The sequence below is a fragment of the Erinaceus europaeus genome, chromosome 2 (genome assembly GCF_950295315.1).
Source record: "Erinaceus europaeus chromosome 2, mEriEur2.1, whole genome shotgun sequence".
Classification (NCBI taxonomy): Eukaryota; Metazoa; Chordata; class Mammalia; order Eulipotyphla; family Erinaceidae; genus Erinaceus; species Erinaceus europaeus.
In genome coordinates, this window is record NC_080163.1 from 58,406,731 (window position 1) to 58,423,822 (window position 17,092).

General features: G+C 37.0%; 1 protein-coding gene across 1 annotated transcript; it reads left to right on the plus strand.

Moving 5' to 3' along the window:
• Window positions 1-857: 857 nt before the first annotated feature.
• On the plus strand, window positions 858-1,912 carry LOC103107649 (olfactory receptor 2T1). Its single transcript, XM_007516458.1, has one exon. The coding sequence runs from the start codon at window positions 956-958 to the stop codon at window positions 1,910-1,912; it is 957 nt and encodes a 318-aa protein (XP_007516520.1). The 5' UTR covers window positions 858-955.
• The last annotated feature ends 15,180 nt before the right edge of the window (window positions 1,913-17,092 follow it).

The window sequence follows — 17,092 nt, forward strand, 5'->3', positions numbered from 1 at the left end:
TAATGAGACACAGCTATCTGGTTTTTCTTAGCTAGCAACCATGATGAAAAATTTCAGATTCTGAAGCTAATAGATGATTAAAAACTCAATACTTACGTTCCTGGCAAAATTACTAGGATTTTTAATTGCTACTACTTTAGGAGGTGGACAGTCACAAACCCATCTGAGCACATTCTACTATGCTTAAGGTCCTGAGTTCAAGCCCTAGGTTTCCATTTGAGGACCACTTGGCGGTGAGGTACCTTTTTACAAATGGTAAAGCAGTGCTGCAGAAGTTTGTCTGTCTTCCTTTCCCTCTCTATCCCTCTTCACTCTCAATGTCTCTTTGTCCTATAAAAAAAAGTCACTGGGAGATGACACTAAGGTGTGGGAGATGGCACTAAGGATAAAACACTGGACTCTCAAGCATGAGGCCCCAAGTTCAATCCCCAGCAGTACATGTACCAGAGTGATATCTGGTTCTTTCTCTCTCTCCCCTCCTATTTTTCTCATTAATAAATAAATAAATAAATAATTTTTAAAAAGTAACTGGTAGTAATGGCTTCATCATGCAGGTACTGAGCCCCAGCAATAATCCTGGTGGTAATAATTAAAAAGACATATTTAATAAGGATACTATTTTAAATATATTTAAGGTAGTATGGCATGTTTACCTGCTGCATTGCATTGCAAGGTGTGTACTTTAAATCGTTATAGGATAAGCTGGCATCATCTTTTCCAATATAGTTAAACATTCACTGCTTAAAAGATGATCACTTCTTTATTCAGTAACACTCTAGAGTAGCTTAACATTAGGTCTCAGGACTCAAGCATGAAAACAGTTATTTTTCATGCTTTCTTACAGCTTTTTTAAAGTTCATTGCGTAGTGATTAATACTTATTTGGTTAATTCCCTGAACATTTCTATCCTATAATTTGAAAGGTTGTAGGTCACTGCAGCACCATTGTAGGACCAATGGAAAGGCACAACACATCCTCTACAGATTTCACCTTTCGGGGCCTGTTCAACAGCAAGAACTTCTCAGGTTTTCTTTTTGCCATCATCTCTGTCATCTTTTTCACTGCTCTCATGACCAATGGGGCCATGATTTTCCTGATCCGCACTGACTCCCGCCTTCACACCCCCATGTACTTCCTTCTTAGTCACCTCTCCTTCATCGACATGATGTACATCTCCACCATTGTGCCCAAGATGCTTGTGGATTACCTGTTAGGTCAAAGTACTATCTCATTTGTGGGCTGCACAGCTCAGCACTTTCTTTATCTCACTCTAGTGGGAGCGGAATTTTTCTTGCTGGGCCTCATGGCCTATGACCGCTATGTAGCCATCTGCAACCCTCTGAGATACCCAGTCCTCATGAGTCGCCGGGTCTGCTGGATGATCATCGCTGGTTCTTGGTTTGGGGGCTCTTTAGATGGATTCCTATTAACTCCCATTACCATGAGCTTCCCCTTCTGCAACTCCCGGGAAATTAACCACTTTTTTTGTGAGGCACCCGCAGTTCTAAAACTGGCTTGTGCAGACACGGCCCTCTATGAGACAGTGATGTACGTATGCTGTGTTTTGATGCTACTTATTCCTTTCTCTGTGGTCATTGCTTCCTACACACGAATCCTGACCGCTGTCCACCGTATGAGTTCGGTGGAGGGGAGGAAGAAGGCGTTTGCCACCTGCTCATCGCACATGATGGTGGTGACCTTGTTCTATGGAGCTGCTATGTATACCTACATGCTGCCACACTCTTACCACAGACCATCACAAGACAAAGTCTTCTCCGTCTTCTATACCATCCTCACACCCATGCTGAACCCACTCATCTATAGCTTGAGAAACAAGGATGTGACCGGAGCTTTGAAGAGGGCACTGGACATGCTCAAAGGTACAAAAAGAGTTTCAGGGGATGATTTTTGACAGTCAGTTACTTCCTACTTGTATGGTGAATAGAGCTTCTGTGGTCAGTGTGACTATATTCTCAACAAAAGATTAAACTTAAAGGTATGGTTCTACTGTGTTACCAAAAAAAAAAAGTAAGACAAATGATTAATATAAAAAGTCTGTTTCTTGTTCAAACTTTCTTTTATTCTTCTTCCAACCCACTCTTTACTCTCTTTATTTCTTTCTTCCTTTTTTTAAAAACACTTTTTTCCTTTCTTCTGAATTTTTCACATGTGTACAAAATTAAGGCTCAGTGATTGACAGAAACACAAATTTTAAAAAATTACTCCGGAATTTTATAGTTTGAGGTATAATTAATTTTATTTTTAGTAATGGATAATTTGGAGTTTTTGTAGTGAAATAAACATAGTATGTAGAAATACTGATTATTAGTGATCCACATAAATGTGATTATCATTTTTTTTCATTATCAGAGCACTACCCTCTGGCTTATGATGGTAAAGGGGATTGATCCTGGAACATCAGCCTCAGGCAAGATTGTTTTTCATGGGGCTGAGTGGTGACACACCTGGTTGAGTGCACATGTTACAATGCACAAGGACCTGGGTTCAAGCCCCCAGCTCCCACCTGCAGGGGGAAAGCTTCATGAGTGGTGAAGCAGGGCTACAGGTGTCTCTCTGTCTCTCTCCCTATTATTCCCTTCCTTATCATTATCTGGCTCTCTATCCAATAAATAAATAAAGATAATTAAAAAGATTAAAAAATATATTGTTTTTTACATAATCATTATGCTAATCCTTTGTTTTCCAATTTAAAATAGTTTGAGGAAAGATATTTTTGTCTAGGAGGAAAAAATTGCTCCTTTACCTTTATAGGTTATTTTCGATGTTCTAACAATGAATTTGACATCAACAGGAGAATAATGAATTCAATTTTATACAGACAGATCTGTCAAACATATGAAATCTCTAAGAGTAACCAAATCAAGCAGTTTATGTACCTTTTCAATATAGAAACTTTGATTTCATCCATAAATTAGTAAAGAAGTACCACGGCATGAAGATTTCTCTGCTCTATAATTCCTATCTCTTGTCATAAAGATATTACTGTCTCTTGACAGACGTCATCCTAGTTTCTTACAAGAAATTGTTTCCTGTTTTCAGGGAAACAGAAGAAGGTAAGAATTCCCCACTAGGGAAAGAGACAGACAAGCTGGGAGTATGGATCGACCTGTCAACGCCCATGTTCAACGGGGAAGCAATTACAGAAGCCAGACCTTCCACCCTCTCCATCCCACAATGACATTGGGTCCATATTCCCAGAGGGTTAAAGAATAGGAAAGCTATCAGGGATACAGGTATCCCTGATACCTGATATCAGGTAAGGCATACAGAGTTCTGGTGGTGGTAATTGTGTGGAGTTGTACTCCTCTTATCTTATGGTTTAGTCAATATTTCCTTTTTATAAATAAAAAAAAAAATTTTAAAGAATGTTTTTCTTGCACCTGAAAGTGTCTTTCATTTAAAAAATATCAATATGCCAAGATTTTATAGTTGGGTAACATCTGTTCTGAACCTTTTTTAGAAATATGGTAACACAATTTAACTCTAGTTCTCTTTCAATGAGTGAAGTAAATATTACATTTTCTATTTGTTAAAATAATACTCTTGTTTAGTCATTTAGAAGATGGATCAGTAGCTATATGTGTTCTAATTTGTTCAGTGAATTATTGAATACAGTTTTTTAAAAAAAAAAACACTGTTCCTTCTTCATCACTAGGTAATTTATATTTTACATGCCAATACAGCATTTGATTTTTGTGTTTTTGTAATAAATTTGTAAAAGTGTTTTGCCAAATGAATTAAAAATAGATAGATGACTTATTTCACTTAACATGAATTTTTCAAGGTCCATCCAAGATTGGCTGAAAATGGTGAAGTCACCATTTTTTGTAGCTGAGTAGTATTCCATTGTATATATATACACCACAACTTGCTCAGCCATCCATCTGTTGTTGGACAACTGGGTTGTTTCCAGGTTTTGGCTAGTACAAATTGTGCTGCTAAGAACATATGTGTGCACAGATCTTTTTGGATGGGTGTGTTGGGTTCCTTAGGATATAGGATATATTCCCAGGAGAGGAATTGCAGGATCATAGGGTAGGTCTCACTCTCAGGCAGAAGTTAAAAAACAAGATCAGAAGAGAAAACACAAGCAGAACGTGAACTGGAATTAACATATTGCATCAAAGTAAAAGACTCTGGGGTGGGTGGGGTGGACAGTACAGGTCCCAAATGGATGACAGAGGACCTAGTGGGGGTTGTATTGTTATATGGAAAGCTGAGATATGTCATGCATGTACAAGCTATTGAATTTACTACAGAATGTAAAACATTAATTCCCCAATAAAGAAATTGAGAAAATAGATGAAAGCAAAGGATGTTGCCTAGGAAGGAAAATTGAAAATATTGTACACCTGAGAGATTTTCTACAAATGTTGGAGAAATTTAAAGATTTACGAATTAGAAGGATACTAAAATTACTTTTTATATACGTCACAAAGTCATTAAAGTTAAGCGTATACCAGTTTGGTATAAGAAAGTAGTTCATAGTTCATATCTACTCTTATACTGATTTAGGAATTGACAAGAAAAGATTTTACAAACCATGTTCAATGCCCAAATCATTTTATATAAGGAATTTTCTCAAGGTTCAAATGAATGATGTATAAAATTATTATTGAACTGTAGCCTAGAGATAGTGCAGTGGCTTGAGTCATGATGTTTCCCTTAGTGTATGCACTATTATTTTTACCTCCACTTAACTGCACACAGGGTTCATAAGCACCTCTTTTTTCCTTGTCATTTTTACAACTTTTATTCTAACATTTGTGATGTTTCATTGATTAATATGTTGGATATCAGTTATATTTTAATAAAATTGTGAAAATGTAATTCATATGTATTGTATACAGGAAATACTTTGGGTGACTGGATAACAGAGATCAAGAGAAAATCAAACTAGTTTTTTTTTTAGATTTTATTTATTTATTAATGAGAAAGATAGGAGGAGAGAGAAAGAACCAGACATCACTCTGGCACATGTGCTGCCAGGGATCGAGCTCAGGACCTCATGCTTGAGAGTCCAAAGCTTTATCACTGTGCCACCTCCAAGACCTGTCAAACCAGTTTTTAAGGAATGCGTTTCTGATGAGGTTAGAGATGTCTAAGGTGGGCATAATAAGGAATGGTTTTCTAAATAGTATATATTGAGAAGGAATAGAATGAAATACAATAAAACTTAGATTAGACACTTTTCAAGTCAGAAAAATAGCGGGTGTCAATGCACTGAAACAGGGAAAATGTGTCTGAATACCAAGTCATAGTTCTGTCACAAATGCAGTGATGGAAACATAGTTAGAAACCAAATGACCTCATATGAATTGTTACAGGGGTCAGAAATTTATCTGAATTGCAAATGAAAGCCTTTGATGGATTTCAAAGACAGAGCTTACAAGTTTCGGGCTTGAGCACTTAAGGTGATGGTTTGTCAACTGGTAGAAATAAAGTAAAATAGAACTTATGTATAGAGTCAAAAATTCTCTTTTGAGCATGTTTGAAATTATGGGAATGTCAGATAAGAAGTTGTGGAGCTGGGTGGTAGTCCACAAGTTACCATGCATGAGTAAGCAAGTTCAAGCCCTCAGTCCGCACTTATAGTGAGGACGTTTCAAAAGCAGTGGAACAAAGCCGCAGGTGGACTGCTTCTCTACCTCTCTTGCCTTCTCTTTCTCTGTGCCTTACTTCCTTTCCAAAAAGAAAGGAAAGAAAGAAAGAAAGAAAGAAAGAAAGAAAGAAAGAAAGAAAGAAGAGAGGGAGGAAGGAAGGAAGGGAAAGAAAGAGAAAATGGAAAAAAGCAAAGGAAAGAATGAGATATGGTTACCAGTAGCCATGTAGTTAGTTGAGCAGTCACCAAGTTCCTGTGATAATGCTGGTGGCAAACAGGAAAAAAAAAAGTTGTGTATTTACCCTGGGTATCATTTGAGCTCTTAGAGGTGAAATTATGTTGTAGGAGCATGTTTGGATGTACATTTTATGCAATAGGCTGAAAGTCCCATTTGATGATTTTTGTTTTAGATAGGAGTAGAAATATTGTCCATATGCAAAGCAAGCAAAAAAAAAAGGAACTATATTCAAATATATTGTCTCATTTCTCCAGGGATTTCTTTAATCCCTCAGTGTTCTGTATCCACCTGCTTATTTCTTCATTTTTAACACATTCCTAATAGTTGTATTCTCATAATTGCAGAAACTGCCTGCTGGACCCAATCCTTCTTTGAAATAATGATGAAATAATGAAATGAATTTTCATTTAACTACTTGAAGTATTTATTATATGAGGTTGCTTTAAGTAGATGTACATGAACATTTTAAAATACCATCAACAACGATTTTGATAAAATTTTGGCACCTGGCTGCCTTTCATTGTTGATCTTTGTTATTTACTGGGAGAATAGCCAAGTTTTATAGTCTCAGTCTCTTTGACAAAATATCTATTCACTTATAGTCTTCAATTTCTACCTTCCTAAATCTAGCTAACAATGTTATAGTGGAATGGGATAGGTGACTGACCATTGTTATTACACAGAAACTGTTTCCATATTTTGGTCTGAGTAGATCAGATATAATTTGGTTAGCTAAGGGTCAACTACTATTTCTTTTATATGATACATCCATAAATATCATAGTTCATTTATGTATTTTAAGTGCTATTATACTGAATTTGTTGCTTTCATCTTTTCTTATTTTTCCAAATCAAACACTTGTGATAATCACAACTTTTCCTGTTTTGTTTGTATTTCTTGGTTTGTGCTAATTCATCGAATGGGCATTTTCTAGTTGACTATATACATCCAGTGGCTGTTAGATATTTGATTGTTGCTTTGGGAAACAATTTTCCTATCAACATTTGTATGCCCCTACACTTTATGCAAAATTGCAAAAAAAGTGTGTAATCCTTAGAATAGAATTTATGGAGAAATTGTGTGCTCACATTAAATCTTAGGTATAAAGATAAAGTTTAGAAGCCATAATGATGCAATGAATATAAATTATATATATTTGCAGTAGGTTAAAATACAAAGCCCTATTGGATGATTTTGACTTTTGATGTGGATTAGAAATAATGTCTTTATGCAAAGCAATAGATTTCAAAATGGCTATATCAATTTTGATTATTGATGATTATCAACCCATAGTGGTATCAATTAATCCAGAAGTATAATTCTGAATTTGACTAAAATTTGGTATGGAAAAAATTAGAAGATATATTGGGTGTATATTACTTTACAGTGAAGTTTTAATAGCAATTTATCTCACTTATAATGAGGTTTAATATTTTCACTAGATCTCCAGTTACTTAGAGTTTATTTATTTTTTGTGAATAGTCTAGTAAAATCTTACTCCCTTTTTAAAGTTCTTTTTTTTATATTTATTTTATTTATTCCCTTTTGTTGCCCTTGTTGTTTTATTGTTGTAGTTATTATTGTTGTTGTCGTTGTTGGATAGGACAGAGAGAAATGGAGAGAGGAGGGGAAGACAGAGAGGAGGAGAGAAAGATAGACACCTGCAGACCTGCTTAACCGCCTGTGAAGCGACTCCCCTGCAGGTGGGGAGCCGGGGTTCGAACCGGGATTCTTATGCCGGTCCTTGTGCTTTGCGCCACCTGCGCTTAACGCGCTGTATGTATTTGTTTTCTTATTTTCCCCAAACACCTAGTAATAAATCAAACAAAAAAATTAATTGTCCAAGGAACTATCACTAGTGCAATATCAAGTTGAATTCTATTAGTGAATATGTTGATCTAATCTTCAGTTTTTAATGAGTATGTAAGAATGGTTAACCACAGACCACCTATGTTTAGAAGCAACACCTAGTAATAAATCAAACAAAAAAATAAATTGTCCAAGGAACTATCACTAGTGCAATATCAAGTTGAATTCTATTAGTGAATATGTTGATCTAATCTTCAGTTTTTAATGAGTATGTAAGAATGGTTAACCACAGACCACCTATGTTTAGAAGCAACACCTAGTAATAAATCAAACAAAAAAATAAATTGTCCAAGGAACTATCACTAGTGCAATATCAAGTTGAATTCTATTAGTGAATATGTTGATCTAATCTTCAGTTTTTAATGAGTATGTAAGAATGGTTAACCACAGACCACCTATGTTTAGAAGCCTGTGTGTGTCCACGTGACACTAACAAGCATACGGAGAACCAAGATATTTTGTCTTCATCAAAATTGATCTGTGGGGCCGAGCAATAGTGCAGCAGGTAAAGCACAAGGAGCAGCATAAGGATACCGGTTTGAGCCCCCGGTACCCCACCTGAAGGAGAGGGTTGCTTCATAAGCGGTGAAGCAGGTCTGCAGGTGTTTATCTTTCTCTCCACCTCTCTGTCTTCCTCTCCTCCTCTCTCTCGGTTTCTTTCTGTCCTATCCAACAACAATGACAGCAATAGCAACAATAATAATAACAATAATGATGAACAACAAGGGCAACAAAAGGGAAAAATGGCAAAAAATTTTTTTAAAAATCTGTAAATTAATTATCTAGTTTGAATAATATATAAACTCTTGATGGCCCCATTGAAAACCCTAAGAATTAGTTGTATATATTTGTTCCAAGTAGAGTTATATATTCAGTTATCAAAAACTCAGCTCAGCATGAAGCTTCTAAAAAAAAGTTTAAAATCGGGAGTGGGTAAAGTGCACGTGGCACAGAGTGCAAGGATTGTCATAAGGATCCCGGTTCAAGCCCCTATCTCCCCACCTGCAGTGGGGGTGTCTCTTCACAGGTGGTGAAGCAGTTGTGCAGGTGTCTGTTTTTCTCTTCCCCTCTCTGTCTTCCCCTCCTCTCTCCATTTCTCTCTGTCCTATCCAACGACAACAGAATTAGTAAGAACAACAATAACTACAACAATAAAACAACAAGGGCAACAAAAGGGAAAATAAATAAATGAGTAAATATTTTAAAATTTTAAAAATGTTTAAAATATATGCTCAATCCAAAATCATTCTCATTTACAGTAAGAGAATAAAAGTGTGGGTTGCTTTTAAGTCATACTGAAACAGTAAAAAAAAATCCATATTCAATAAATAGTAGCTTCTTAAGTGAAATAGACACACTTTTAAGATCTTTTATGATTTTTTTCTGATTCTCTTTTTTAATATTTATTTATTTATTCCCTTTTGTTGCCATTGTTTTATTGTTGTAGTTTTTGTTGTCGCCATTGTTGGTGGATAGGACAGAGAGAAATGGAGAGAGGAGGGAAAGATAGAGAGGGGGAGAGAAAGATAGATAACTGTACACCTGCTTCACCACCTGTGAAGCAACCCCCCTGCAGGTGGGGAGCCGGAGGCTCAAACCTGGATCCTTCTGCTGGTCCTTGCACTTTGTGCCAAGTACTCTTAACCTGCTGTGCAACCGCCCCACTCATACACTTTTAAGATCTAAGCCTTGTTTTACTTTATAAAGTAGTATTTGGCACTAGGCTCACCTCCCTCAAAGTCATATCACTGCTGCGTGAAATAACAAAGCTAGAAAGGACTGATTATACAAACACACACATAAGAATGTAGCATAAATCATTAAATAATCTGTAATATTGAGATACTTGTAGGTAGCCCCTTTTCAGAAAGGAACATTCACCAGCAATCATTGCTTAGTTACTTTAGACATTTTTTTTCCAGATCCTGGTCCTTATGCATATTTAATTTCACTGTTCCTGGATTTTTTTTTCATTCATTTATTCAGGGGAAATAGGGGATATGCCACAGCCTTAGAATTTCTTCCACATATGAAACTCCTATTTAGTGCTGGGGCTCTATCCAGGGTTATACACATGGAAACACACACACACACACTCACACACACACACACACACCACACCCAGAAAAGGTTTAAGCAACTATCCCTTTATAAGGTGGTATTAAGAAAAATGAGAAATAACAAAGTAAATAAAAGAAACAAAAACCAATACCATTATTGTGAGAGAATGTAACACCAGTTGATAAATAATTTGTAATCTTGAGATTCTTCCAACTGACTAGACTCAGAAAAATATGTCAAAGAAACAGATTTACACAAAACTGGGGAATTATAAAACTCATCAAGATTGTCAACTCAAGATGCTAGACTCCTAGGATCCTGTGCAACAACTGAAATTTTACTGCTGTTATCTGTCCTGTGAACCCATCATCACCCTGTCCCTTTATTTCCCCCAGACTGTACTTTTTGTTGTAAAACTTGTACCTTTCTATTGATTCCAGAGCACTTTTGTCTTTCTCACAGAAGTTGATTCTCTGAACTCATAAATAGAAGAAATTCTCCTTCTTTTCTTTCTTTCCTTCTTTTTCTGATGGGACATAGAAGACTGAGTTGGAGAGAGAGAGAGAGAGAGAGAGAGAGAGAGAGAGACCAGTACTCATTATTCCTTCAGTGTGATGTAGGCTATGCTTGAACCTGGTTTGTGTACATATCAAAGCAGTGCACAGTCCAGGTGAGGTATTTTGCTGACCTAAGTATACTGTTTTCTATAGGTGTTAAACCATTTTAAATTCTCACTAATAGCATATAAAGATACACATTTGTGACTCTCATTGTGGATACAGGTCAGTCACACTGGGATAAGGTTATTTATTGTCATGTTAATTTGCATTTCACTTATAAAAGAGGGTAATGAATATTTTATGTGTTTATTAGCCATCTATAAGTTTTCTTTGACAAAGTGTTCAACTCTTCTACCCATTATTGATGGACTTATTTTTATTGTTGCTATAAGTTTTCCTTTGTTACTGATAGTGTGAGAGACAGAGAGAGATAAAGGAGAGAAGAAAAATGGAGGTATCCAATTTCTGACTTTAAGTTATGCTACAAAGCAACAGTAGTTAAAACAGTGTGGTACTTGAACAAAAACAGACATATGGACCAATGGAACAGAATAAAGAGCTAAGAACTAAACTCACACATGAATAAATACTTTATGTATGACAAAGGGGGTAAGACTCTTAGTGTGAAAAAGAAGATCACTTTAATAAATACTGCTGGGAGAACTGTATACTCACATGTAGAAAAATGGAACTATACCACCAAACTAATGTCATGGACCAAAACTAGTTCAAAGTTGATCAAAGATATGGATATTATATTATATCAGTGAAATATTAAAATTAAAAATGAATTTGGAGACTCCACCCCATGCACAAAGGAAACAAAAACAAGACTGAACATATGGGACTACATCAAATTAAAAAGTTCCCCAGAACCCACCCCATTAGGGGAAGAGAGAGACAGGGAGTATGGATAGACCTGCCAATACCCTCAGTGGGGAGCAATTACAGAAGCCAACCCTTCCACCTTTTCACCCCATTGTGACCCTGGGTCCATGATCCCAGAGGGATAAAGAATAGGAAAGCTATCAGGGTAGAGGAGGTGACATGGAGTTCTTGTGGTGGCAATTGTGTGGAGTTATACTCCTCTTATCCTATGGTTTTTGTCAGTGTTTCCTTTTTACAAATAATTTTTTTAAAGTTTCTACACAGAAAAAAAATTCCATAAGGCTAAATAAGAAAGTCAGCAACTGAGAGATATTTTCACACTACACTTCAGACAAGTGGTTGATGTGAAACATATATAAAGAACTCATACAAAATGAAGAAGAGCGAATAATAAAAGCTGGGCAGAAGATATGAATAGACAGTTCTCTAAAGAAGAAATACACATGGCCCACAGACACATACGAAAATACACCAATTCACTCATCACTAGAGAAATGCATATTAAAACCACATTGAGATACCACCTTACATCTTTGAGAATCAACAAAATAGGAAACACCTTCATCAACAAAATAGGAAAGTAAGTATTGGAGAGGATGTGGAAAGGGGAACTCCACTACACTACTGATGGGAATGCTAACGGGTGCAACCACTATGGAGAACAAGTATGGAGAATTCTTTCTATGTGCTCTTAACCTGGTGCACCACCACCTGGCCCTCCAGTTTGTGGAATTCTTAAACAAATACAAATGGAAATACCTTAAGACCCATCAATTCTACTCTGAGGAACTTATCCAAAAGATATAATAACTCTAATTCAAAGGGATATAGACACCCTCGTGTTAATAGCTGCACTATTCATAATAGCCAAAATATGGAAGGAACCAAAATGCCCTTTGGGAGATGATTAAATAAAATGTTACTCAATAGGGTACTAGTCAACAATAAAAAAGATTATATTGTGTTCTTTGGGATAAAATAAATGGAATTGGAGATGATTATCCTTATTGAAGTAAATAGGAACAACTTCAGTAATTTCACTCATATGTGAAATATAAAGAATATAAAGAATTGAACACATAGACATGGAAAAAAAGTCATCCCATATCTAAGATTGTGATAGAACTATAGTGATTATCCTAGGGGGGTGAAGGTGGGGACACAGACCTTTGGCAATAGGAGCCATGTAAAATTGTATGTTATTAACTTATAATCTTATAAATAACTATTAGTTCAATATGTCAGAGGAAATAGGTTTAATATCTCAAGTTCTCCAACTACCTAGACTGTAGTTCTGAATATATATATATGCATATGTCTAAATATTTAATGGTTCAAATCTGTAAGTTAATTGAATTATGACTCTGAGTTTAAATTGTTTAATCAGTTTTACAATTTTTTTTCTGAAATACTTAAGTGACCAAGACCCTTAAAATAAATAGATCAAAAGCATCTGGTTCTGTCAGTGTCCAAGATATTGTTAACAGTATATATCCTTAAATGACATAAAGCAGGGTAAGGCCAATTAATTATGTCATGTAAATTCTAACCATTGGGGTTTTAAAGAAAAATAAGTTCCCAAATAACTAACTTGGTTATAGTAACAAATAACTACTGCCATTTTAAACTCACTCTAATGCTATAAGGAAGCTTTCCATTCTCTTTAAAATCTGTATTTACCCTAGTTCTGGAACACCTGGGACTTGGCTTGTATTTCTTTATATATATAATTTTTATTTATAAAAAGGAAACACTGGGAGTCTGGTGGTAGCGCAGCGGGTTAAGTGCATGTGGCACTAAGTGAAAGGGCTGGCTTATGGATCCCAGTTAGAGCCCCTGGCTCCTGACCTGCAGGGGAGTCATTTCAAAGGCTGTGAAGCAGGTCTGAAAGGTGTCTTTCTCTCCCCATCTCTGTCTTCCCCTCCTCTCTCCATTTCTCTCTGTCCAATCCAACAACAGCATCAATAACAACAACTATAACTACAACAACAATAAAAAAGGGCAATAAAAGGGAAAACAAATAAATAAATAAATAAATAAGGAAACACTGAAACGAACCATAGGATAAGAGGGGTACAACTCCACACAGTTACCATCACCAGAACTCCATATCCCAACCCCTCTCCTGATAGCTTTCCAAATCTTTAACCCTCTGGGAGCATGGTCCCATTTTCATTGTGGGATGCAAAAGGTGGAAGGTCTGGCTTCTATAATTGCTTCCCAGCTGAACATGGGCGTTGACAGATTGATCCATACTCCCAGCCTGCCTCTCTCTTTCCCTAGTGGGGCCAGGGAAGAGGGGCTTCAGGACAGTAGCATCTGGAACCCGGTGGCTGAAATAAGAGTGAACACATAAAGACAAACAAATTGTTCACTAATTATGATTCTAATGGCTGGAATAATGCAGATGAAGATTTAGGAGTCTCCATTTTGTAGATAGTAGGCCTATTTCAGTTGTATTCCAAAGGGCTCATGACTATATTAGTGTTTTTTTTTTTTCTGAGTATGACATCTGATATGTAGGTGGACCCAAGTTATTATCTGGGAAGATGATGTCATAGCTAGAAAAAGGACTGGAAAGCAGGGTCAAGGAAGAGAGTAGCTCCCTAATATGGAAAATATAAGTATTGTTGACTGTAAACCCCATCGATTTGATTTGATCGGGGGCCTGTATTCAGCTTAGGAGCCTGTGTGACTTCTGCATCCCTATAGATCTGAGCTCTCATTCTGTGATCATGGGTTCCAAGCTGCCCCAATTTCAGAACCAACCTTCCTTGTATTTTTAAAAATTTTTTATTTATAAAAGGGAAACACTGACTAAACCATAGGATAAAAGGGGTACAACTCCACACAACTCCCACCACCAGAACTCTGTATCCCATCCCCTCCCCCGATAGCTTTCCTATTCTTTAACCCTCTGGGAGCATGGACCCAAGGTCATTGTGGGATGCAGATGAAGGCCTGACTTCTTTAATTGCTTCCTGCTGAACATGGGCATTGACAGGTCGATCTATACTTCCAGCCTGTCTCTCTCTTTCCCTAGTGGGGAAAGGCTCTGGAGAAGTGGAGCTCCTGGACACATTGGTGGGGTTGTCTGTACAGGGAAGCCTGGTTGGCATCATGTAACCTAGTGCCTGAAAAGAGAGTCAACATACAAAGCCAAATACATTGTTGACTAATCATGGACCTAAGGCTGGGACAGTGCAGATGAAGAGTTGGGGGGTACTCCATTTTCTAGATAGCTAGTAGGCATAATTTAGTTATATTCCAAAGGGCCTGTGTCTATACTAGTTTTTTTTTTTCCCTGAGCCTGAAATCTGATATGCAGGTATATCCAAGTTATTATCTGGAGAGATGATGTCATGGCTGGAATAAGGACCAGAAAGCTGGATCAGGGAAGAGAGTAGCTCCCAAATATGGGAAGGGGATATAAATATTTTTTACTATAAACCCCATTGATTTGATGTGATCTGGGGCCTATATTCAGCTTAGGAGCCTATGTGACCTCTGCATCCCTATAATCTGAGCTCACATTCTGTGGTCATGAGTAGGAACGTTCCAGGCTGCCCCAATTTCAGAACCCATCTTGCTTGTATTTTTTGATGTCTCTTCTCCTGACTCCTTACCCTGTTATACTGCTTCTATTGGTCTCAGCTAAATTAATGGTACCAGTACCACCATGCTCAGTTATGCTGTTACTGTCTTTTGCTGCAGATTGTCTACAGAGATGCCAAACCTGAGATACCAACCACCCAACTCCTTTAACCTGGTGAGCTTTCCTAACACATAGGAGAAACTAGGTTCATTTCAGATGGCACATTTTATAGCAAAGTTACAAATAAAAGCTACAGGCTAAGGTGCTGGGCACATGTGTACATGTCACCATAAATTAGGACAATTATATACCTCAAAGTAATAATGCTTAGTAGTCCTCTGTGATTTGACTTAGACCTAATAGGCATGGGAATCTAGTAGAACAGACTAAAAAAGGCACCATAAATTCTCTAATCAAATATGTATTACTTAAGCCTAAATATCTTCCTGTCTTATCCTCTTCTTCAGTTCCCTCAATCACTCTATCTTCTCAAATGACTACACAAAAGAAAGTAAGTAAGACTTACTATCCTAGCTTTTTGCTCTGTTCTCAAATCTGACACCATCTTCCTAGACAATATGTCTACTCCCAGCTACAATCTCAAGCAAAAATCACTAGTTTTGGGACCTAGGAGCATACCTAAAATGGATTCCCTAACTTCTTTCCACCATAAGATCATTTGCTGTATTCCTACTTTTGGTTCCTGTTTATTAAACATTTTGTCCTGTTTTATATATGACTGTACTTCAGTCATCAAGTTGCAGATGCCACTATAATTCCATCTTGTCATCCCTGGGCAGATAACCTCTCCATTTTGTCCCAAAACCTCACGTCTCCAGACCCCTAACCTACTAGAGAAAGAAACAGGAGGAATAGATGGATTGAACTGACTATATCCATGCCCAACTGAGAATCAATTATAGAAATCAGCATTGTAATGTGTATGCTTAGCCAGTTATACCACCAGCTGGTTGTGCAGTTACAGAAGTTAGAACTACCACCTTCTACAACCCAAAAATAACTTTGGTCCATACTTCCGGAGGTAGAAATAATAGAAGAATATGACCAGAGGGCTCTGAACCACAATTTCACTGGGACCCAAAGCATTTGTCAACAGGAATCCTGTTTTTGTACCATCACTGAAAGAGAAACGAATCTGGAAAACATCAGAGGAAGTTAGACACTATTTATCTTATCTAAGAAAGAAGAGGGGGAAAAAGAAGGACACTCAGAGTTAGTAACAGGTATAGGTGTGATTTATAAAGAAAGTGAAGCCATGCCCATAGAAAAAAATAGGTAAATGAATATAGATACAGAGATACAGATATAAGTAAAGTCAACCCAATTATGTGACCTTGGTCATTTCCCAATGGAGGGGATGAGGGCACAGAATGCTGCTGGTGGAAACAGTGTGGAATTCTATACCTATTAACTTAAAATTTTGTAAGTCAACATTAAATAACTAATAAAAACAAATAATTAAGAGAGAGACATAAAGAGAAGGGGGGAAGAGAGAGAGAGAGAATGGGGGGAGGAAGAGCATCTGCAGCACTGCTTCACTGCTTGTGAAGTGGGCATGAACCTGTCTTTGCACATGGTAACACATGTATTCTATGGGGTGAGCCACTCTCCAGATGCTGAGTTTTGCTCAGTTATGATGTATCTTGGATATGAGGCCTTTGTTCTAAATGTGCCATATAAATATATTTCCCCATTCTTTGTCCATTTGCTTATTTTGATGATGATCTCTTTCACATGTAGAAACTTGGGGGGTGGAAGTGGGTGGGAGGGATGGGTCACAGTCTTTTGGTGGTGGGAATGGTGTTTATGTACACTCCTAGTAAAATGTAGTCATATAAATCACTAGTTAATTAATACGAGGGGGAAAATTAATTGTATGCCTTGAAGTTTTTCAAAACACAAACTGAATCTTTTCAATATATAGGCTGTGTAATTGATATGCAGACTCTCTCAGAATCCTAGACCAAGTAGATCAGAAGCAACCAATAGCACAGCTATATACAAGATACTGGGTACTGTACAGCAAACCCTAACAAAAGGAATTTTCAAAGTTAACCCAATTACCAAATAATGTGATGATAACATTAACTATCAATTGTCTTTTTGAACCCTAAGACAGCAGGAATCTCACATCTCCACTATAGAGCCTCAACTTCCCCCAGTCCTGGAACACTTGGATAGGGCCCACTTTCCCTTATGCCTCTCCCAATCCATATCAAATAATATTGCATCTGCCG